General features: G+C 42.5%; 1 protein-coding gene across 3 annotated transcripts; it reads left to right on the top strand.

Annotated features, from left to right (window-relative positions):
• The first annotated feature begins 615 nt into the window (after nucleotides 1-615).
• On the top strand, nucleotides 616-21,578 carry LOC115019778 (serine protease HTRA1A-like). Of its 3 annotated transcripts, none has more exons than XM_029449364.1 (9): nucleotides 616-1,169; nucleotides 7,841-7,940; nucleotides 8,712-8,916; nucleotides 17,510-17,704; nucleotides 17,787-17,819; nucleotides 17,931-18,045; nucleotides 18,707-18,764; nucleotides 18,890-18,985; nucleotides 20,920-21,578. In XM_029449364.1, exons 1-9 carry the CDS (start codon nucleotides 710-712, stop codon nucleotides 21,086-21,088), a joined length of 1,431 nt encoding a protein of 476 aa, XP_029305224.1. In that variant the 5' UTR covers nucleotides 616-709; the 3' UTR covers nucleotides 21,089-21,578. The 3 variants fall into 3 exon arrangements, with proteins under 3 accessions (XP_029305224.1, XP_029305223.1, XP_029305225.1); XM_029449363.1 differs by having other exon boundaries at nucleotides 7,838-7,940; XM_029449365.1 differs by lacking the exon at nucleotides 7,841-7,940 and having other exon boundaries at nucleotides 1,151-1,169.
• Nucleotides 21,579-22,188: the final 610 nt, after the last annotated feature.

Below are 22,188 nucleotides of genomic sequence, written 5' to 3'. Positions count from 1 at the left end.
CCTAATAAGCCATAAGGCTTGTGTGGATGCCAGGAATGACTAATTCATAAAGGGAGTAGTAAAAGAAAACAAGCAGAAAATAGGCCTGCAGGATGTGTGGAGGGCTGTGCAGCATATAAAACATCTGGGCTCCTTCCACTACTAGGTTTTTAATTTTAATTTTTTGTAAATAACCAGAGCAATAGCCAATATCAGCAAACAGTGTCTGGGCTGAAATGTCCTTGAGCTTTTTTCTGAGAGGCTACAAGAGAAGCTGTTTGATGACCTTGACCTTGTCAATCCCCCTTGGAGGGAATAAAGAGCAAGGAGAATTTACACACACCTTGGTTACTTTTTTTGCAATGCTATTACTTGAAAATATAATTGTTATTGTCGCAGCTCTTAGATAAACACAGTAGGCTTATGTTCTGGTCTTCCCTCTGTTTTTTTTATTTTATCCTCACGCTTTTTCCACGTCTGGAACGCACCTATCACCAGACTTGTTGTGATTATCTTGAAAGTGAGTTGCGTCTGAAGCTGTGCCAGCAAGTCGCGTAATTGGTTGCGCAGTGGAGTTTCAGTTAAATGCCTCTCCAGCTGAAGTGACTCCCCCCCTCATTACTACTGAGCTCTCTCATCCCTTTACACTGCAAGCAGAGAGCGAGCTTTTGGAACTCTTTAAAACTTTCTATTTAACTTTTAAAACAGATTTTAGTTTAGTTTTAGAATCATGTTTTGGTCACTTTTGTGCGTAAGCTTAGCTTTTGCGTCAGTGCCGGCAGATGCGCAAATCTCCAGCCGGTATGTTATCGGATGTCCTGCTCGGTGTGACAAGTCGATGTGTCCCAGGCTACCAGCGGACTGCCCGGCCGGACAAAGCCTCGACGCCTGCCACTGCTGCTTGGTGTGTGCGTCCAGCGAGGGCGAAGGCTGCGGCGGCTTAGGGAAGCTCGGGGACCCGGTGTGCGGAGAGGGGCTGGAGTGCTCGGTCTCCGCCGGGTTGGCCTACACTACCACGGTGAGAAGGAGAAGCAAGAGTGGGACTTGCGTGTGCAAAGCCACCGACCCGGTTTGTGGTAGCGATGGGGTGTCCTACCGGAATATCTGCGAGCTGAAGAGGGTCAGCCGCCGGGCGCAGAAGCTGCAGCAGCCACCTGTTATTTTCATTCAGCGGGGAGCCTGCGGGAAAGGTAACGCTCAGGTTGTTCTGATCACAACAGAGATCACAACACTCACTAAGATTTTGATAAGATTTGGTAGAAAGTTAGATCGTTATAAACAGTAATTAGGCTCCTCTGTGTTTGAACGACTTTCTGCTAAATTAAACTATTGTGAAACAAATCTTTCACTTTAAGATCAACTGGACTGTTTCTCCTTTTGAACATACATCTGCATGTCAGTCACAGGATGTCCAGATTGGCTCAAGTAAATCTGTAAATGTCCTTAATGGTGTGATGTTCGCGCTTTAAGCTGCATTCAGTGGCACACAATCCCCATGTGTCTAGGACAACAAGAGCAACCATTCAACTGTGTTTCCCTCTTGTTCCTGCATTACAATTAGACTCGATCAGAGAACTGTTTTTACTTTTGCCCGGTTGAATGAAGTCATGATCTCTCCCCTGATGTAAAGCTTCACGGGGGCAGTCACATGGGTATAATCCGTTTGATTGTTTCATACAACACAGTTCATGCCAGTGCAGTCTGCATGAGCCGAACAGAAAGGAATTTTCAAGGCCTGATAAGTAGGATATTCTGCAGGCTGTTATTAGACAGTATTGTAACGATACATTTGTAATAACTGGTATATGCCAGTGTTTCAGACCTGCTGAGTGTCATGTGAAAAGCATTTCGCCCTAACCAGTGGAGCTGAATAATAAACTTTCATTCTTCCCTTATGCTGCTCTGTGAAACAAACCAAGTGAGAATGCACATTGCAATTTAATCAGTTGACTCGTTCATCATCATCAATGCTGAACAGTGAAGACACATGCGATGTGTGTGATATGTCTTAAAACACTTACACACATATTTGGCTACAGGTGGTAAAGACATTGTATCAGTTTTTGGTGTGTGTGTGTGTGTGTGTGTGTGTGTGTGTGTGTGTGTGTGTGTGCGTGCGTGTGTTTTACATACGTCCATCTGAAGTGTGCACCACATCTGCAGTTAAAAACCTCTGAATGAAGAGCTTCAACACCTGTTGCCTCAAAGACCTATAACTTACCTCAAAGCTTGGAAACTTACCTCGTCACCCTCCAGTAACCCCCCAATCTCCTTCCTCTCTCTTCTTCCTCTCTCTTCTTTCTCTCTCTCTCTCTCAGTGTCTCTCTCCCTCTCCCTCCCTCTCCCTCTCCCTCTCTCCCTCTCCCTCTCTGTGTTTCTGTTTCTGTCACCCATAAATCACACTTAACAGTCACATGAAGGAATGCCTGGCGCTGATTCAAAGCCATAATTTCTCCTCGGTTGAAGACAGTATAAAACCGGCAGGAGACACAGAGGAAAACACCAAATTAGCAACCTATATTTTAGGGAAAGGTTTACATGTACATCAGAAACGTGTGGGCGCGGTGGCAGCACAGACTGTATCGCTACAGTCGTGTAAACAACTAAAATGGTTAAGTCATGCTCGGGCAGCTAACCATGTCTGAAACAGAGCAAGAATGTGGTGGGCGCTATTGATTTTCCAATGCACCCAGGGAAAATTTCCATAGCTGCAATAAAACATTTCACAGTCACATATCATTTGATAAATGTGCAAACTGTTGGTGAATAATGCTGACTGTAGTAGCATCTCTCCTGATTTGAATAAACTTCAGCACAAGATGTGATCAAGGCTGTAGAAAGAAACTCAGTTCCCCCTCTGAGCGCCTTTGCCCACCCTGCAACTTGGCCCCATGTTAAGAAAACACATGCAAGTACACTTTGCATGATGTCATTTCGGGCCTGGACGGTTTGCTTGATTACGCAAGTTGTTCGTTTTGGCAAAGGAAATTAGGTCAAATATTTCTATGACCTTGGGGTCGTATTTGTTTAAAATGACCCTATTTTTATTTTATTGATAGTAAAAATGTTGAGGAATAGAGAGGGACGACATGAAATGTACATGGTGACTACAAGGACGCCCAAATTACCCATTCCTGACAAGAAATTGGGGCCACTGAAACAACTTTAAAGTTTGTTGAAAGGTTAATCTGGATGGATACAGATGTGAGCATGTAGATGATTCTTACAGGACTTTAAATCTGCACATATTTTAATCCAATTGTAAACTCCGATTTGTAGCTGCGGCGTGCAGACAGCACTCTGTGTTTCCGGCATGTGAGATGTGCTGAATATGCACATTCTTCCCCCATTTGTATCAGCCAATCATAATATAAAAAAAGATCATCTTTGTGCATGTGTCTTTTCCGTTTTCCCGTTGTTCTAACAGTATGTCGCTGCTCCTGTTTCTGCATGTCTCTGTCTGTTTTCCTCATCTATCTTCCTTCCTGCTCATGACGCCTGTTATTTCTCTTTGCGCTCGACCGTCTTTGCTGCGGCCTCTTTCATAGACAACCTTTACTCTTATGCTCCTATGTATGTTTGTATGTTGTTTTTCCCCAAAGCACACTGATAAAACAAATAACCTGATGGGACTTCTGAAGCCCAAACCTCCCGTCTGCTCTGTCACTGTTGGAACATGATGGATCTGACTAAATGTTGCATTGAGCTTTACATAGACACTTTAATCCTTGAGCTTCAGATTCTTTGTATCAAAATATAAACAGTTTAATAGTATATAGTCTGACAGTAGTTCTGTGTAACGCTTTGATCCTCAAACATCATTTTATAACAACAAAATGGGAAATAGAATCAGAAATCCTTTATTTATCCCACAGCAGGTTGCAACAGCAAAGAGACAGCGCAGATGAAAGGTTACACAGCCCAGACTGTGTGTGTGTGTGTGTGTGTGTGTGTGTGTGTGTTTCTGGTTATATTTTGCGCCGCTACCTTTGGATGAAGTCCCTAATGGAAAAATAAAGTTATTTGAGTTGAATTGAATTGAAGTGCGACAAATTGAAACAACATTATAAATGGAAAAATGTGGTTAGTAGGAGTTACTCACACAGTTTCACAGTGTGTCACAAAATGTTGCCAATGTGTCAGAGTGATATTATAAACAGCAGCAAAGCTCATCTGTATATCTTCCTCTCTGCAGAAAAGCAGATCCTCTTTAAAACTAAATGAGTCGCGACCTTACATCTGTTGAGTCATTAAAGATGTGTATTGAGACTGAATCAATGATTTTGTATAATACTATACTCATAACTAAGTGACTGTGCTTGCCATGATTCTCAAAACGTTACTTTGGTTTTAACACAAGAAAGATTCGCTTCCATTTCACACATTCAGCAAAAAAAAGCCTGGTTTGCTCAACAGTAGAGAGAGTGTGTGTGTGTGTGTGTGTGTGTGTGTGTGTGTGTGTGTGTGTGTGTGTGTGTGTGTGTGTGTCGGTGCATGAGCCAGAGGAGCTGACCTTACTGTATTCACATCTACTTTTTCTAGTCCAGGGAATAAGAACAAACAGCTTCCGCCTGCAGGCGCCAATAAGTAACAGTGGGTACTATGTATGGGAAAATTGAAAGAAAGAAAGAAGCTGAGCTCTTGAGTGAGGACCCGTGTGGTGAAGGTCAATGTGTAGACAGGGGATGAGGGTGTGTGTGTGTGTGTGTGTGAGATAGAGAAAGAATGAGAGAGAAATGGCGAGAAAAAGAGCGCCTTTTATATGAAATTAGTGTTCTTCAAAGTCGTTGAATGCTTGATTTGACTTTAATACATCTGAACGTTGTTAACTGCTGCTTGACTTTATTAGGATATCTTATTAAATCCTAATAAAGTTAGGATCTAAGCTCAATATGTCTTCCATATGGGAGACATGTTTGACTAAAACGGACTTAAATTACTGCGGAGTAGGAATTTGATCATCTTTGGCATAAGACTATAATCATTTTTCCTCTTTCCCCTTCATCCCCTCTGTGCCATGGTCTCCTTAATAATGTAGTCACCATCACACACCATCAGTCAATACCTGCTGTAGTGCCTCCTCGTCGAGCGGGTCGTCCACATGGTTGGTGATTCAATCTCCCATAAATACCATTGTATCACATCTACAACTGGGTTTTGTGCCACTTCCCCTTCATATGAAGTGATATTTCTAGAACTTAGTGGTTACTTCTGATCTTCTAATTAATAAGTTGAGGCAAAACAGCTGGTAAAGGTTTGTATATAAGCTATCTAGTGATGTCTAACAACAAGTTGAGCCACACTACAGCTACAATTACAGCTCGTCGTACATTGTAGTAGTGACTGGAAGGAGTTTCTCGTGTCATGATGAGCTACAACTGAAAGCAACTAATTTTCGCTTTTAATTAAAGCATTGACAATATGGAAACCTGACCTTCTAAAGTGCAACCACACATTGGAGTTGACTGGAACCACTTTGTTACAGCGACCTACGGCTATTTCTTGCCCTACAATATCCACATTTAAATATATAACTTTTGCACACAATGGAAAGCCTGCAACTACAGACCTTCTAGAGAGAAATGTTACAAAAGCCTTATCTGGATTAGAAGCAAATCAGAAAGCTTTACCTTCTCTTCACACATCAGCGACATTCAGGACTTCAAATGTATGGATGAATTAGTATTTGTTTGGCATTTAAGGAGAGAACTTCTCGTAAATCAACTTAATTCTACAACAGTAAAGCTTCTCTAAGCCTCAGCAGTGAAGAAATCTCCCATGGTGTATAAAAACGGCAACAATGGCTTGGCTGCACTTTAATGTAACTGCACTGAACATTTGATTTGCGATTTCCCATCAACTCCTCACCACTGGGCCTATAAGTCTACTATCATCACATGGCAGTGTAGTTGTAGCAGTTTCTCTCTGGAAGTAAATGTTCCCCTGTGTGTGAGGAGGCAGCACTCATGGTAACAGTGCAGTGGAAGAGACTAAGAGTCTGGACGCTCCAGAAACAACACAGGTTCTGGACACTGGCCCTGCTCTATGACTATAATCCTAAAAGAGCTGACCACCAACCCCCCCCCGGGTGTGAAGCTCGCATGGGGAAAATGACTTTAATTTCACCATTACTTCTCTTTCTTACTGTGGTGAGAAACTTTATGTGACATTTATCTGATTTAATGTTTGACTTATAGCTTTAAACACTTTTTTCAATAGGGAATATACATGTGGAGGTTTGGAGAAAAGTGGTTCCATTTGTTTATGACCGTCTTCGTTTTTGCGAGGGGCATGACTCTAGGGAAGTCGGTCAGCGGGGTCCGCCACTTCTGCCAAAACCAAAATATCTCAACCTCTATTAAATGGATTGTAATGGATTTTCGTACAGACATTTATACTCCCCTGATGATGAAACCTATTGACTTTGGCGATCCCTTAACTTGCTCAAGCGCCACCATGTGGTTGACATTTTTAGCTTTTGTTAAGAAAAGAAAATGACTTTGGTTATCCCTGACCTTTTCTCTAGCCCCTCCAGCAGGTCAACGTATTTAGTTATCCTGTGAAATATCTCAACATTTACAAGATGGATTGGCATTTTTTAACGACGTTCATGGTGCGCAGAGGATGTATCCCACTGTGGTGATCCTCTTAGTGCCACCATGAGGTTCACATTTATGTCTCAACAACTATAGATTGTATTGTCATGATATCTGGTAGCCTACAGAGATTAATGTCCCTCTCAGGTTGAATTGTAAACACTTTAATGATACCCTAACGTTTCCTAAACAGCCATAATCAGGTGTACTTTGCGTTTAATGCTAACAAGCAAATGTTAGCATGCTAACACACTAAACTAATTGGTGAACATGGTAAACGTCAACACATTTTATCAGCGTTATAAACATTGGAGTAGTTAGCCTGCATTTATCTCAAAGCATGCACAGGCTAACACATAGCATGGCGGTCAGACTCTTGAGGATGGATGGATGGATTTTATCTGACAGTTGAGTTGATCATTCAATGTGTTCGTTAGCTTAAATGCACCTCAAGCGGAAAGTCTCTTTCTTTTTCCTTAACACTTCACTGCATTCAATGATACCGCAGGGCTTATGGATGCCTTTGGCTTTCGCAAATGCTGCTCTCTAGTAGAATGTAATGACTGAATAGTGTCTTTGTGAGACTAAATAGTTTGAGATACGTGGCAAAAATAAGGGTTTATTCATGGACGGATGAAAAGCTGAGAGGGAAAGGTCTGGTGAGTCTTGATTCATAGCTTTGGTTAAACTGTCTTCGGTGTAGACCTTAATTACCTGGTAAATCAGTCAACATTTCCTGACTTGCCCAACGCTGTGAAGATGGTGAGATGGGTGATTCAGTGAATTTGGCGTTCCTCATACATACAGTGTCAGACTGTATGTGAGTAATATTATACTTGTGAGGACCAGTTTGGTCTTGACAAAAGATCTCTTGATGGTTTAAGAACTCAGAGTCTGCGTTTACGATCGACTATGGGGTAAGATAAGGGTAAAGATCAAGGTTACGTATTTATTTAGGGTTTGTTTAGAGGTTTATAGTCAGGGTTACGGTTAAATGAGTGTGCATGTTGTCAGACCTGACCTAGACAGGCTCAACCGCAAATGAACGGTCATTTTATATTTTCCCCTCTGTGTTATGATAAAGGGCAGTTTTATTTGTTGGTTTTCTATTCTCACACAGCTCTTACATCATGCAGTATTCCAGAGCATCTTTTCGTTTGTTTTCTCTCATCTGACATCCTACGTGTGTGTGTGTGTGTGTGTGTGTGTGTGTGTGTGTGTGTGTGTGTGTGTGTGTGTGTGTGTGTGTGTTGTATTTCCAGCAGCTCAGGACAACCCAGACAGCCCAAGACACAAATACAACTTCATTGCTGACGTGGTGGAGAAAATTGCTCCGTCTGTGGTTCACATTGAACTTTACCGCAAGTAAGAACCGTGCACCTGTGTGTGTGTGTGTGTGTGTGTGTGTGTGTGTGTGTGTGTGTGTGTGTGTGTGTGTGTGTGTGGGACAGACTGAAACACACTAGAATTTACAGCCCACCTGTGTACTTAACCAGACCACACCGGTTGGTAGAGCACCGTACTTACGCTCCACTTCAGCCTTTCAACGTCTTTTCTTTTTATCGTCTCACTAGCTTTTATGCTCTTTTATCTTTTATCCCTCGTTCTCGTCCTTCTTTGACATCTCCATTCTTCATCTGCGTCGTCTCCGCCGTGTCTGTCACTGTGGCTTGTAAAGTGGTTCTTTGAACGTCTGCATCTCTCTGATTTCCAGGTTTCCATCTTTCCCTCGCTCTCATCTGTCTCTTTTCTTTAATGTTGCCTTTTCTTCCCTCCTCCGCTGTCGCTGTCTCAGGAAGACTTGAAAGACATTTTTCACTGAGGTTGTGCTGTATATAAATGTTGCAGTGTGTGTTTGTTTCCTTCTCCTACTGTTTTTATGTATACTTAATCTCTCCGACTCACCTTTGAATACTTACCTGCCTCCTGTTTGTATATTCACCTCATGTGCAGACACTCAAATGCTTTAAACTTTGTTTGCCTTGAGCTGTCGAGTGTTACACTGTTGTTACATCATGCATTGATTTTACTTTTCAGTTGTTGTTTTTTGAAGAAGAGACCTGTTGAAAGAGTGAAGTGAATAGAAATGCTCTTATTCCCTCCACCCTTCCACCATCCTCTCCTTCCCCCCAACAGGATGACCTATTCCAAGCGGGAGGTGGCGGTGTCCAGCGGCTCTGGCTTTATTGTAGCAGAAGATGGCCAGATTGTGACCAATGCCCACGTCGTGGCCAATAAGCACCGTGTGAAAGTGGAGCTGAAGAGCGGCGGGACCTATGATGCCAAAATCAAAGACGTGGACGAGAAATCGGACATTGCCCTCATCAAGATCGAAGCACCGGTAAGTCAAAGTGAAATGTTAATGAAACTAAGTACTTGAACACGTTTTCTGCAAGGTCTCGCTTAAAAGAGTAGTTTGACAATTCTAAAAATATGCTTAATCACTTTTTTACCTCGGGTTAGCATGAAGGCTAACTCAAACGGGGCAGGGCTAGCCGTTTCCCTCTGCTTCCAGTCTTTATGCTAAGCTAAGCTAATTGCCTCCTGGCTCGAGCTACATAGTTAGCATAGAGGCATTTCACAAAATGTTACCCTATTCTTTTAAGAAATATATATTTTGTCTGACATGTGATTAGTTTAATTAAGGTCAGAGAAACAGGCTTACTCTCCCACTAAATGTTCTCTTCCTTTCATTTCTATCTCTATTAGGTTCCAGTTTTGCAGCAGTAGTTTCTTATATATTAGTATTGAAGAAATAACGTTGTTCGTCAGCTTCTCTTTAAGCTAAAGAACCTCCAAGAGCACTTTAGGTGATATGCAAAGATTTCCGAGTCAGTAGGAATGTCATAATTTTCTGCCAACCAAAACATTAACTCACAGTTTTGCAATTAAACTGTTGGGAAATCAGTTTGACATGAAAGCCTTCTAAATCTGGAAGATTATTCAGAGTGCAAGTGAAGTAAAGTGAGAATGCAGGTGCAGCCAAATGGGTCTTTAAAAGACAGCTGGCTGGCAGTCGGTCCAGATCCTGTTGGTGTTCAGATACGACAGGCTGCAAAAACAACTGACAGATATCACAAAACTCTTCTCTCAAGCAACTTGCAGAAACAATCACACACCTGTGGCCCAGTTTAACACATGTTTGCTATATGTTCTCTCGTTTCCTCTCCACGTCCCTATCTGTCTGTGCTTATTTCTCTGTCTACTGGACTAGAGGGACCCACATTACATTTGATCACAGTCAACAGTCATGTGAAGGAATGCGTGGCAGCGATCCAGGGCCTATTGACTGGGAGTCATAGCAGAGCAGAGCGCATTATGGAGCTTACTCTCATGGCTGGGTGACACAGCTGAATAGATGTTAATGACAGCAACATAAGGTGTATTACAAAGACGTCCAATTCTGAAAGAGGTTGAAACACTCAGGTGTTTGTTTGGCTGACAATGTGAGCGAAGAGTGCGGAAAAGAGCCGTGACAGGCGCTTTGTTTCTGTTCATCCTATAATAAAAGCTGTTCCGCCTGTTAATGACAGGCTGCTCGTCATTTGGGGGATTTGTTTGCATCACATGCTCGGTGTGCACAGCCTTTGCAAATTGATGCAGATTCAGGAATGATGTTGTAGAAGCGTGAACAATAACTTATCGTGCTGTTCAACAATAAGGTGTGCTCCATCATTGCAGAAGTCTTTGTTGCTGCAAATGTATTTGCAACATCCTCTGCACGACACCATGATTCAAGTGTTTGGTAAACAACAGGTGATTGTAATGAAGCAGCTTAATTGTAATAAAAGCCAGATGCATCCTGTGTGTGTGTGTGTGTGTGTGTGTGTGTGTGTGTGTGTGTGTGTGTGTGTGTGTGTGTGTATGTGTGTCAATCGCTGTAAATCGCTGTAAATCGGACAAACATAAGATGAGCATATGAAGAATAGGACAGTACAAGACAAGATACAAAATTACAGTCTGTGTCTGTGTGTGTGCGTCTGTGTGTGCATCTAGCGAGAGTTAATACATTGCAAAATTAGAGGATGAGTGAGTTATAATGACAGGATAGTAGGGTGAGCAAACTTGTCATTTTGGATTACATTTAAAAGGGAAAGTATAGTCATCCAAACATATAGCTACTGGGTATTTAATTGCATATACCTAAAGAGTAATAATAACTGTACACAGTTCACTGAAGGTAGTTAGCTGAGCGCTGTCAAAGCAAGCCTGAAATCAGATCTGGAGTCTTTGAGGGCAAGTCTAAGTCGAGTTACAAGTCAGTTGTCTTCAGGTCTCTGAATACTGATCATTAAAATGACGCAGCATTTTCCTTTTAAAAGCTATGTTTACAGTTGAAGAAATTTCCACTCAAGGTGCACTGACTTGATTGACGGTGCCTTTAAGATTGTTTCGTCAGCTGTAGCGTTACATAACTGACATTGTCTTTACATTACAGTAAATTGTGGTCAGACAAAACAAGACATTTGTTGACTTATGATTAATGTATGAAATATATGGAGGGTAATTAAACAAGTTTTTGCTTTTTAAGACGCAGTTCAAGTCAGTCCAAGCCTTTAGGAAGCCAAGTCTCACAACGGTCAAGTCTCAAGTCTCCTGAAGTCACCTCAAATGCAACGGAGCAAAATGACAAAGAAGTCCCTAATTGCTTCCTGTACACTAGATCCATAGAGACAGAAAGAGAACTGGAAGAATGGAAAATGGAATATGATCCTCAAGTGTAAACAAACATTAAATGAGCCCACACATTTATCTTGCCGTCTTTATTTTAAGAAGGTTTTCAGAAATTTCCATGCCCTCAAGCATGAATTGGGCTCTTTTGTAGCAAAATTACCATGTGTGAGTTTATGAATTCATATCCCGACGGGCGCTCACTATATCTCTTCCATCCTTCCCTCCCTCTTTCCTGCCTGCCTTCTGCGCTCTGCTCCTTACTCTTTTCCTCATAGCGTTCTCTCTGTTTAATTAAAGCTGAAAGCTGTCAAAGTCAGCACTCCAGCAGCAGCCACAGATAATCAATCAACAATTGTACCAGTTTATGAGTGAGAACCTTTAAAGTTAGGTTTTCCCTGAGTATAATGACTCGCTTCTGTCTTCCTCCTCTTCCCTTTTCTTTGTGAAATTGGAGTTTATTGGTGGCAAGACCCAGTCCGTTCTCGGGGCTGTGGTCTACCCCTCAACTCTGGGGAATACATTAGTCTGTCTACAGCAGCTGGAACTTCAGAGGGGAAGGGAAGGGGGGAAAGAGCTGTACTCAATTGTTCCTGTGTAGAGAGTAAGGGGGGGAAGAGAAAGCAAGAGGGACAGAGACAGAGTGAGCGATGTGGTCAAGGCCTAGAAAATGGATCCATATGTCTGGAGGACTATGTGAGCTAATAGGCAAATGAGTGCATTGTGTGATGTGGCAACGGCACAATAATGCCAGAACTCATTGTGCTTCAGCTTTTAAAAGGCCTTTCATTAACCTCATTCTCTCACTCAGAACTTGGACGCGGTCACGATCACTTGGAAGTGCTCGCAATGAATTGGACGCGTTCACATTTACCTGTTTTCACTCTGACTTGAAAGCTTGCTGACTTGGAAGGACATTTATTTAATCATATTGACCCCCACGGACTTGGAAGCAATGCTGTCTTGGAATGACTTCAAACACTCAGACGTGCCGTGTAGAGAACTTTCCATATCATTCCAGATCATTTTACTGCATGACCTGTGCAGTCATTAACCTTGAGTTTGAGTGCTCTGTACTGCAAATGCATCTGAATGCAGTGAACACATTGATCCTTGGCTTTGTCCACACTGCAGCTCAAACATTATGGTATATAGGCTCATATAAAGGCCCGTCAAGCTTGTGGATATTCTGATAACACTAAAAACCTAAGCGTTATCATCGTGAACTACAATGGAAAGCAGATTCCTATTTCCAACACGAGAGGCAGTGTAATGATAAGTTGCCTCAAAAATAATTACATTCCACTAAAAACTTTTGTATCTAAAAATATATTAGTCATTAACTTAACGTCATGCTAAAGTCTTCTTTACAAGACGTTGCAGTGTGGCAGGGAAAACTGGCCTCAAGTTTCCCATATGGCCTCCGAAACAATGGTACTGTTTGTCTCTGTATTATCCATCACCTACTATTAAGAGTCTCAAACCGTTCTCTCTGGGAAATTTGCCTAGTGCTGGTTTTGACTGAGCTATTATTGGAATATGTATGTATGTATGTGTGTGTGTGTGTGTGTGTGTGTGTGTGTGTGTGTGTGTGTGTGTGTGTGTGTGTGAGAGTGTGTGTGTGTGTGTGTGTTTATGTGCAGAGGGGAAAGAGAAGGAATGTGCCTCTGTAAAGCTGTGTGTTCCTGTATTTATCTGTTTATCAGCAACTTTGGTTAAATGTTTCCCCAGGAAGTAAGATGTCTATATTTCCCTTGATGAACAGTACTGACAGCTTATTATTCAAATCACTGTGTGTGTGTGTGTGTGTGTGTGTGTGTGTGTGTGTATCTGTGTGTGTGTCTGTGTGTGTCTGTGCACATGGATGGGTTTAAGATGGCTTGCTGCAGGGACATGGAGGACAGTGGAAAGACACTGCATGTTGTCCTTCAGAGACGGGCGGAGGGGAAATGAATCACATCCTCCTGACCCAACCTTTCTCCTTCATCTCTTGTCCACATGCTTAAGGATGCTGTTGGAGGGGGAAAGAGCCAGAGCTGAGTCTTGATGAACTTTCTTTCCTTACTTTTGGCTGCGTAATTGTTTTCCAAGCCTGCAGGACAGGCAGCAGCCTTACCCAAAGCTGTTTCGGGTTACTACTCAATGGCGTCACTGTAGATGAGGCATGATAGAAAAGGTTCAAATCAACCACGGCTATAGTCAGATGGTTGATAACCAACAGTTTATTCGAGACTAAATAGAGACAATGCCATGATATATTCTGTCCCTACGCTTATTTCAAAGGAGATTAGGGGTATAAATTAGCCACTTGTTCCTTTCATTATATAGTAACTCATTTATTACATACTCCACAACTTGGGTGTAGGCTTCTGGAAAGTGCAACACATACAGGCAGGGCTATGACCGTCTGGCTTTTAAACTGTGATTCAGGGACACTCTTGAGTTGCTTGAGAAGATACCAGGGTCCTTCCCCCAGCCATATAAAGAATAGTCTAGACTCTAGGCTACAATATAACTGCTCTAGACATATTAAACTTATAGGAATCAGAATTAGGCTACCATCAATCTTGCTACTATCATCTTGATGATATCTCCGCATGCACAATGTCAGCAGTTAAACGTTCCATTTTCTTAACCCTGCTCTACCGTTAAAGGTCAGGACAGGAACATATCCAGGCAAGATGCCGAGTAAATGCTGAAAAGGTCGCCTGTTATCCCAGAGCACAGTGAAACATTTCAAAACGCTCTAAATAAAAGTATGACTTAATGCTTTTAGGTGAAAAAAAAGAAAAGGTTTTAAGTCAGTCTTCCTGAAGCAAATGAAGACCTCATCTCATAATTGTGATTTGTACAGTTCAAAGATTTTGTGGTGTCTAGCCGGAGCCGTGACGCCCTCAAGTCTTTGGAGCTGAAGTGGAACATACACATGGAACTCACAGACATATGTTTGCTCTTATATAGACTACTTATATAGACTAAAACAACATATGGAGACCATAGCAGTTTCCGTACTGGTGTCAGCAAGGACATGGTTTAGCCAGTGTGATTACATGTTGACGTTACCTACAGTGCCAAGGATTGCTCAATGGAGCAAAGACCTAGCACACACACACACACACACACACACACACACACACACACAGTGTCCCCTCTCTCCAACCCCTCGGCCTGATCTTCTAACTTCATGTTATGTATGAGCGTGCTGAATCCTGCCCCATTTTTTTTATCTGCATTAGCACAACCCCGAGGGCACACGTTCAGACGACAGCAGTAAAAGCCTATAACTTATAAAGAGTACTTATAAAAGTATGCTCCCTGCTTTGAAGTAACCTGTATGCAAAGAACAGGAGAGCTTATGTGACTGCAGTTGAGTTTCTATACAGTTAGGGTCATGCACTGACCCAAACGAAGCAGCTTCCTATTCTCAATGTGTGTATTTGGAAGTGGTCTGTATATCTAAGCAGTGCCAGGTGTGCGTGAGAGTTCATGCTCTGGCAAGCTCCTCCCTCTCTTTGTGTGTTGGTATGTGTGTGTGTATGGTGGTATATGAGTACACGTGGGCCTCAGAAACTATTACGCTACAATCCACCCTGACTTGACTGGAGTTAAAAGTTAGCACCTGGTCCTCTAGTCATAAAACGGTAGTTAGTGTAATGGCTTTTAAATGAGCCTCCAAACGAGCAAGGCTGTAACATTAAACAATGACACATCTCTGTAGCAACTCCGCTGTTATTTTCAAAGCGATCTGTTTGCTTTGTCTGACAGCTTTATCCGTCTTACTGCCAGGAGTCCCCGATATCCTAAATATGACAAAACCTGGAGGGTGAATCAAAACTCAGCTCGGCGCCAGAAGATGGAAAAAAAAAAGTCTGGAATCTTTCACTCCACGTTCCCCCTGCAACTACCTCTTCAGTCAAAGCTGTTTAGTCCTCCCTCCTTTGGTCGGATGCCCCACTTCTCTCTCTCTCTTATCTAAACACTCACAAACTTGGAAAACACGGTTTCCTTTTGTGAGTATATTTTCCTGATATATTCTCAAACTGCTGCTCTTCTGGGTTTTTAAACCCAAAACATTTTTTGGGTCATAAACTAGTTCCTGCATACGCGTGCTGCACGCATCACATAATATCAAACAAAACTGCGTTTGACTCATCCGTCTCACATTCTCAGACATTCTTCCCGTGGTTTGTGGTGTTTGTTGTTCCCCTCTTTCACCTTGCTTCTTTCCTTTAAGTGTGGGTGAGGTACAAGTGCAATGGTAAGCCTCTTCTGAAATAGCAGGCTGATTCACTCTTGTGGTTAGGAGAGGCGGACTCGCAACGATTTTCCACAACTCATTCCAGATCGCTGACTACTCATGATTAGTAGGTGATATGTAAACTAGGGGTCTCTCTAGGGGTGTTTGTTCTGCGGTCTCACCTAGCCATCGCTCCCGTTTATTCAACTCTCTCAGAACACATTATAGGATTAACTGCCATCCTTATCAAAGATATTTTGGAGATGCAATTGGGTTTGGAGCTGATAGCAACAGTCACCATGGCACCACCCGTATCACTAACTGTTATCATACAGTAATCATGGTGACTGCAGGCAGTGGCCGAGTCCTGAATGTCTTGGCAGTGACTCACATCCACCTGACGGCCTCTCTCTCTCAGTTGTGTGGTTTTTTCTCCATCTGGTTATACTCTTATCTCACATGGAGTGTGAAGGGAGAGGGGCAGCGGGGGTGATTATACAGACTGCTACTCCTGTGTCAGGTGTCTGTGTGTGTGTGTGTGTGTGTGTCTGTGTGTCTGTGTGTCTGTGTGTGTGTGTGTTGGCACGTGGCAAATGCATGTTTCTTGGTTTATGTACACAGGAATCAGCAACACTGCTTTGGACATGTATGTGTTTTGTATTATTATATTTGTGTGTGTGTGTGTGTGTGTGTGTGTGTGTGTGTGTGTGTGTGTGTGTGTGTGTGTGTGTGTGTTAGGGTGGAAAGTAGGGGTTGAAAGGTTCTCTTCCTCAGTTACCAGCTATCACTATCTTTGTCATCTTCTAATAATAACTTCACCTTAAGGGTCGAGATCGTTTACAGCAAAATAACACGCCAGCGACTGAATCAAAAGTCTTAAATGTTTCCCCACAATCCAATTTCCTGATTTAATTTTCGCTATGCTTATGAATCAGGTGTCTCTCAGTTTATTTCGTCTTTATCTGCAGGCATCAAAATGTGATCATGCGAGGTGTCAAGTGTTATGACATTTTGAAATGATTTGTGATTTGCCTGCTTTGTCTGAGCGTTAGACTGGGTGTGTGTATTTCACATACTGTGTCGATCCTTTTGTCTGTGTGTGCCAATTTGTGTTGCTGTCTGAGTTACCTTGCAGCCTCCTTTGGCTCCTATTTATAACCCTGAGAAACCAAAATGGATACATAGGAGAAGCACTCGGGACAGGTCCTTTAGTCTAACATAGTGCTCGTCTGCGGTCTCTGCACAGACTCCACGAGATGTGGAGATTCGACTGCAGGCTTGCCCAGCAGAGATGATTTCATTCAGAAAAGGAAACTGTCACTGCGGATGGATAAATATATCCTGTCTGTCGGTAGAGGCCCTCTAAGTATCCTGCTTTCCACTTCCCAGTGTAACAGGGCGAAGCTTGAGGGACTCATTATTTACCGTATATCAGTCCATTTCCAGCATCTGTTGGCACACACTCGCTATTAGGAACGATTAGTCAGCTGGGCTACACTTTTAGTTAAACAAAGAAGCTTTTGATCTTAATTATTAGCATTTTAAGTTGAATTGAATGTCACGTCTTACTGCGGTGGAAAGGGAGTAATTGTCTTTGTGTGGGAGCATCGAGTGGGCTGTGTTTAGAAAACTGTTAGTGGTTTTGCTGTAATTATTTTCCTGCCGTCCACTCGTAAAGCACACGATCGCGAGGAGTCCTTACAGCTCAGCAGGGGCCTGGCAGTTAAAGCAACACTGGGTTTGTGATTTTCTGTCAGAGCTGTACTAGAAAGGTTGAAGAGGTGTTGCATTACATTGTCTTTTGTAATGACAGTACTTATAATGAATGTCACAAAACCTTTAGATCTCTTATGTAGAAACAGCTGAGGGCAATAATGAAACCTTTTCTGTCCATATACCGATGTCATTTTATGTTTTTGTTCATACCTGCAGGTCTACATCCTGCAACACCTCATGAATCCTTCTTTTTTCTCAGTGACTTTGACCTCCAGATATGTGAGCCTCCCTCTTTGCTTCTCTCGTGCAGACCTTGCTTCCTGTACTGTCGCTGGGCCGTTCGTCAGACCTGAGACCGGGAGAGTTTGTGGTCGCTATCGGCAGCCCGTTTTCCCTCCAGAACACAGTTACTACGGGAATCGTCAGCACCACTCAGCGGGGGGGCAAAGAGCTGGGCCTCCCCAACTCCGACATGGAGTACATTCAGACCGATGCCATCATAAATGTACGTGAATGAAGATGCATGCATACGCTTTGTTTTCCTCTCAAACAACAAATAATAAGTCACGTATCTTTTTGCGTCACAGTACGGCAACTCCGGAGGGCCTTTGGTAAATCTGGTAGGCTATTTATTGTTTTTATGAATACATTTCCATGACATGTTGAATAATCCATTTAATGATTTGCGGGTTGTTTGTTACCAGACACTAAATTGAGATTTGCTGTTTTAGGATGGCGAGGTGATCGGGATCAACACGTTGAAAGTGACAGCTGGCATCTCCTTTGCCATACCCTCGGACAAGATTCGAGAGTTCCTGGCAGAGGCCCATGACAGGCTGTCCAGAGGTATGAGCTGTTACTGACGCTACTTATTATGTTTTTCATTTTATTGCTTTTATTCCATCACCAAGACAGACTGTAGGAGGCACATTTTTAAATTGGCTGCCAAGAGTTGGACCGAGATGCGTATACGGCAAAGGAGCGTATAATTCACCATGTCATTTCTTTGGTTATTTTTCATCTCCGTGTGCTCTCTTGAAATATATTGACTCAATTTCTAGCTTTATGAATCCACGCCAAGTATTACCCAACTGGATTATGACATTGCAAATAAACTACTAAGAAGAAAATGCCAGTAGGTTGTTCTTTTACCTCGCGTAGTGTTTGGGAACAGCGCAAACATTAATATTATATGTGACGTGCCAACGTGGCTTTCTTGACTTTATTTGTCTATATATAATGAAATAACTAATAAAAACAAGATGATGAAACACATGGAAGATGGAGTATGTAGATGTGCGCACTGCTCTGCGAGACACATACAAGATAAGTGAGTTGATCTTTGACCCAGTGCTTGATCTAAAGTAATATTTTTGTACCACTCACACACAGAAAGAAATACCCTGGAGGATTTCTTTTCAGAACAAACACCGTCATAAAACTTAGCCCAGACTGTTGCAGGAGAGAGAGAGACAGGATAATTGATTGTGTTGTTGTCCATCTCTAGGAAGAGCCGCTGCTAAGAAGAAGTATATTGGCGTGAGGATGATGACTCTCACTCCATCGTGAGTCGCATACTTTCCTGTACATCACCAGTCAAATAGCACCAACCTTCATAATGCTTAGATCTCTTGCTAGATAAAAATGATGATTTATTACTAAACTCTCTGTCCCCTTTTTCTACCTCTAGGCTGGCCAAAGAGCTGAAGACTCGACACCGTGACTTTCCTGACATCACCTCTGGAGCTTACGTCATGGAGGTCATCGCAAAGACACCAGCTGCAACGTAAGGACGATCATTTGCACATATGGCTCCATAAGAGTGCGCTCAGTTCAAACTTTGCACGTTTTTTTCAGACTCTTTCTTAGCTATAGGATATTGTCTTTGGCACTTTATGCTACACACATGCTCTTAATTCCCTCTCATCACTCTTCATGCAGCTCCTGCTCCCCTCTCGCAATGCTAATAGGCAGTATATTTCATTTCCTTCCTTTATTTTATTTCTCTCCTCTCACTGTCAAGGGTGCAAATACACACACGTGGGAAAACACACAAAGCTTCCTACACAACTGTCTCAGTCGAACGTAAATTCATGTCTCACTCTAGCGTGCCTGGAGTGCCTGGCCCTCTAAAATATCCCCCTCCTCCTACAATCTCAGCCCACTCCAATCAGCCACCACCACAGCTCCAGCAGAGTGGGGCTCGGCAGACGCTGAGGTCAGCTATTTCCTGCAAACCTCATGCAGGGAGGTTATGAGCTGCGCTGTGGTTTTCCTGCGCCGGTTCACCCAGCCCATTACAGAGTGCTCTACAGGGGCCTCGTCAGACTTTACTCAATGCCTAAATTACCCTGCTTTTTGCATAATAACATTTCTGTGGTTCCTTTTTATAATCTGTATTATTTTCTATCCTGCACTTTCATGCTTTTGATCTCACTCTGTTTTGCGTTGGTGTGTGGCCTTTGGAAATCTTGACCTTGTTGTAAAGAGCCGTCCATGTTGGAGGTGTTCGAGCAGCTGAGTGCAATGAGGCGAGCACTGAGCGGCAGTTGTGTTTCATGGATGCTGTTGCAAGTGAAGGTGCGATGGTTTGTGTTTACACGTGGCTGTGATTAAGCAGCTGTGTTTACAGTCAGCGTTTGATATCCCTGCCTTGGTCTGCGTGTGATTTTAGGTTAACTGGTTTGTTTTTTCCCTTTTTGGGTGTATGTTTGTCCAACGTGTTTTTTTAATTGCTTGCCATTCTTACCTCGCTGTGCTATCGTTCCTTTCAAGATCGCTCCATCGTTAACAGATGTTACGTTGATTCGGATTGTGCTCACGGACCTGTAAACAAACCCGACCAAAAATACAAGTTAGATTATGTTTGTATAAAAACACGAGGATAACATGATTTTATTGTGCGACTGATGTGTAGATCGTGATACCTTACATCTGGAGGCCATTAAAGCTGCTGTTTTAATTCTTTGTACTAAAATCTAAAGAGGAAATTATAGCAACACGTTATGCAAGCAGAGGGAAGAAACGGTCTTAAAACCAACACTTTTAATCATTAAAGAATAAAGCTGGTGATATCATATGTTTTTATTATTGTCAACAAATCCCATGAACAGACCAAAACCAATAATGTGTTAGTCTTTCTCACGCTCAGTTGCAAACCCATTGGGTTTTGCTCTTTTCATGGGATTTGTTGACGATAGGAAAATAAAGTTTTTTGCCAGAGTTAAACTTTAAGCTCTTACACACTGATATATATTTAGACTTGTGACGTTGTGATGACATGGTCAGCATCGTAAACCAACAGTGTAACCCTTCCAGTCCCGTTCACCTCCTTAGTGGCTAAAACTGTGCCAGAACATCATATCTCTCTCTATTAAGATAGATGGATGGATGGATGGATGGATGGATGGATGGATGGATGGATGGATGGATGGATGGATGGATGGATGGATGGATAGATGGATGGATGGATGGATGGATGGGATGGATGGATGGATAGATGGATGATGGATGGATAGATGGATAGATGGATGGATGGATGATAGATGGATAGATGGATAGATAGATGGATAGATAGATAGACAGACAGATAGATAAGCCAAAATAACAAAAATGGCGTATTGTTTTTGGTGTTATCCACACAGCATGTACTTGCCTTATCAATCATCGCTTCTTCTTCTTCTTCTACTTCATCTTCTTCTTCTTTTTCTTCTTCTCCAGTGCTGGAATCAAGGAGCACGACGTCATCATCTCGATCAACGGCCAGAGGATCTCATCAGCGACTGACGTTAGCGCCACCATCAAGAGGGAAGACACCTTGAGAGTAGTTGTGCGGCGTGGAAACGAGGATGCTATCCTCACGGTTGTTCCCATGGAGATCGACCCTTGACCCTCCACAAATCACAGCACAGGAGCTGGAGCTAGGTTTTACTTATCACCAGTGGACCTTATATTGGAGAGGGGCTTCTACTGGCACACCCCCTCCCCCCCCCCCCTGTGGCCAAAGGCTGGTGGCGCCACACGTCCAGGAATATTCTGGCTTTGCCTTGAAAGGACTGTACAGATCTAAACGCAGTGCTGTACTTATGTGTGTTTTCACTTTTAGTCTTTAATGCTTGGATTAATGCAGGTGAAGTTGATTAGTGGCATATTTTTTTTATGTGCTTTCTTTTTTTTTGTGTCTTTTTTATGGACTTCTGCTCAGTCAGGCCTTCCACTGCATTTTTAAACAATTTAGAGACTCACTGGGCAAATCTGATTTGTATAATAATTATTGTCTAAATCCCCTTTTTAAAGTACTGTACTGAACGTTTTTGTTGATTATGTGATATATACTGAGAAGAGAATAAAGAGTTTACCTTCTTTAGTTTTGACTCTCACTATGCTGCCTTTCTCATTGTCCTTCCATCTCTCTTTCTCTCAGTTTCACACTCATAAACAGACACACACACACACACACACACACGTTATGAGATGGACTGCACTCGGGCTGACATTACAATATTTAATTTGTGTTTGTGCAAAGTTTGCTTAACCATTGCCACACACAAAGGGGACATAAAATCGGGATCTGGTTTAAATTGTATTTTATTGCCTTCACATGGACTTGATAGCTGTGTGGTGTGATTGTTGGGCCAGGGGCTCTGCAGGCTGACCTCAGAGACAGGAGTGCGAGCCAAGCAGAGGATCCGACCCCTCGATGCAGTGGCCACAGATTTTGGGCCTCGCATGAATACACTTAATGTTTTGGTGGAGATTTTAGTTTACCGCATACAAAGATGATAAAGTAGATGTCATAACTACAGAAACCAGCACACAATAAGGTCTCAGACTAAAAAACTATTTCACTAAATATGAAATATGTATCTTTTATAACCCACCGTAACTGAAATGAAAGCTCTGCCATGCTCGACTGTCTACAGCAAGATTAAACTTCAGCAGCTTTACAAGTATGTTTAAAAGACACAGAGGAAGATATTTTGCCATTCA

Source organism: Cottoperca gobio, chromosome 15 (assembly GCF_900634415.1).
Source record: "Cottoperca gobio chromosome 15, fCotGob3.1, whole genome shotgun sequence".
Lineage (NCBI taxonomy): Eukaryota > Metazoa > Chordata > Actinopteri > Perciformes > Bovichtidae > Cottoperca > Cottoperca gobio.
The sequence above is the reverse complement of the archived record's forward strand: the minus strand, read 5'-3'. Positions and strand labels throughout refer to the sequence as shown.

Coding starts and splice junctions, on each gene's coding strand:
- LOC115019778 (XM_029449363.1), top strand. CDS start 710: ATGTTTTGGTCACTTTTGTGCGTAAGCTTAGCTTTTGCGTCAGTGCCG. Junction 17,820..17,930: donor GAGGGCCTTTGGTAAATCTG/GTAGGCTATTTA, acceptor TTGCTGTTTTAG/GATGGCGAGGTGATCGGGAT. Junction 18,046..18,706: donor CCATGACAGGCTGTCCAGAG/GTATGAGCTGTT, acceptor GTCCATCTCTAG/GAAGAGCCGCTGCTAAGAAG.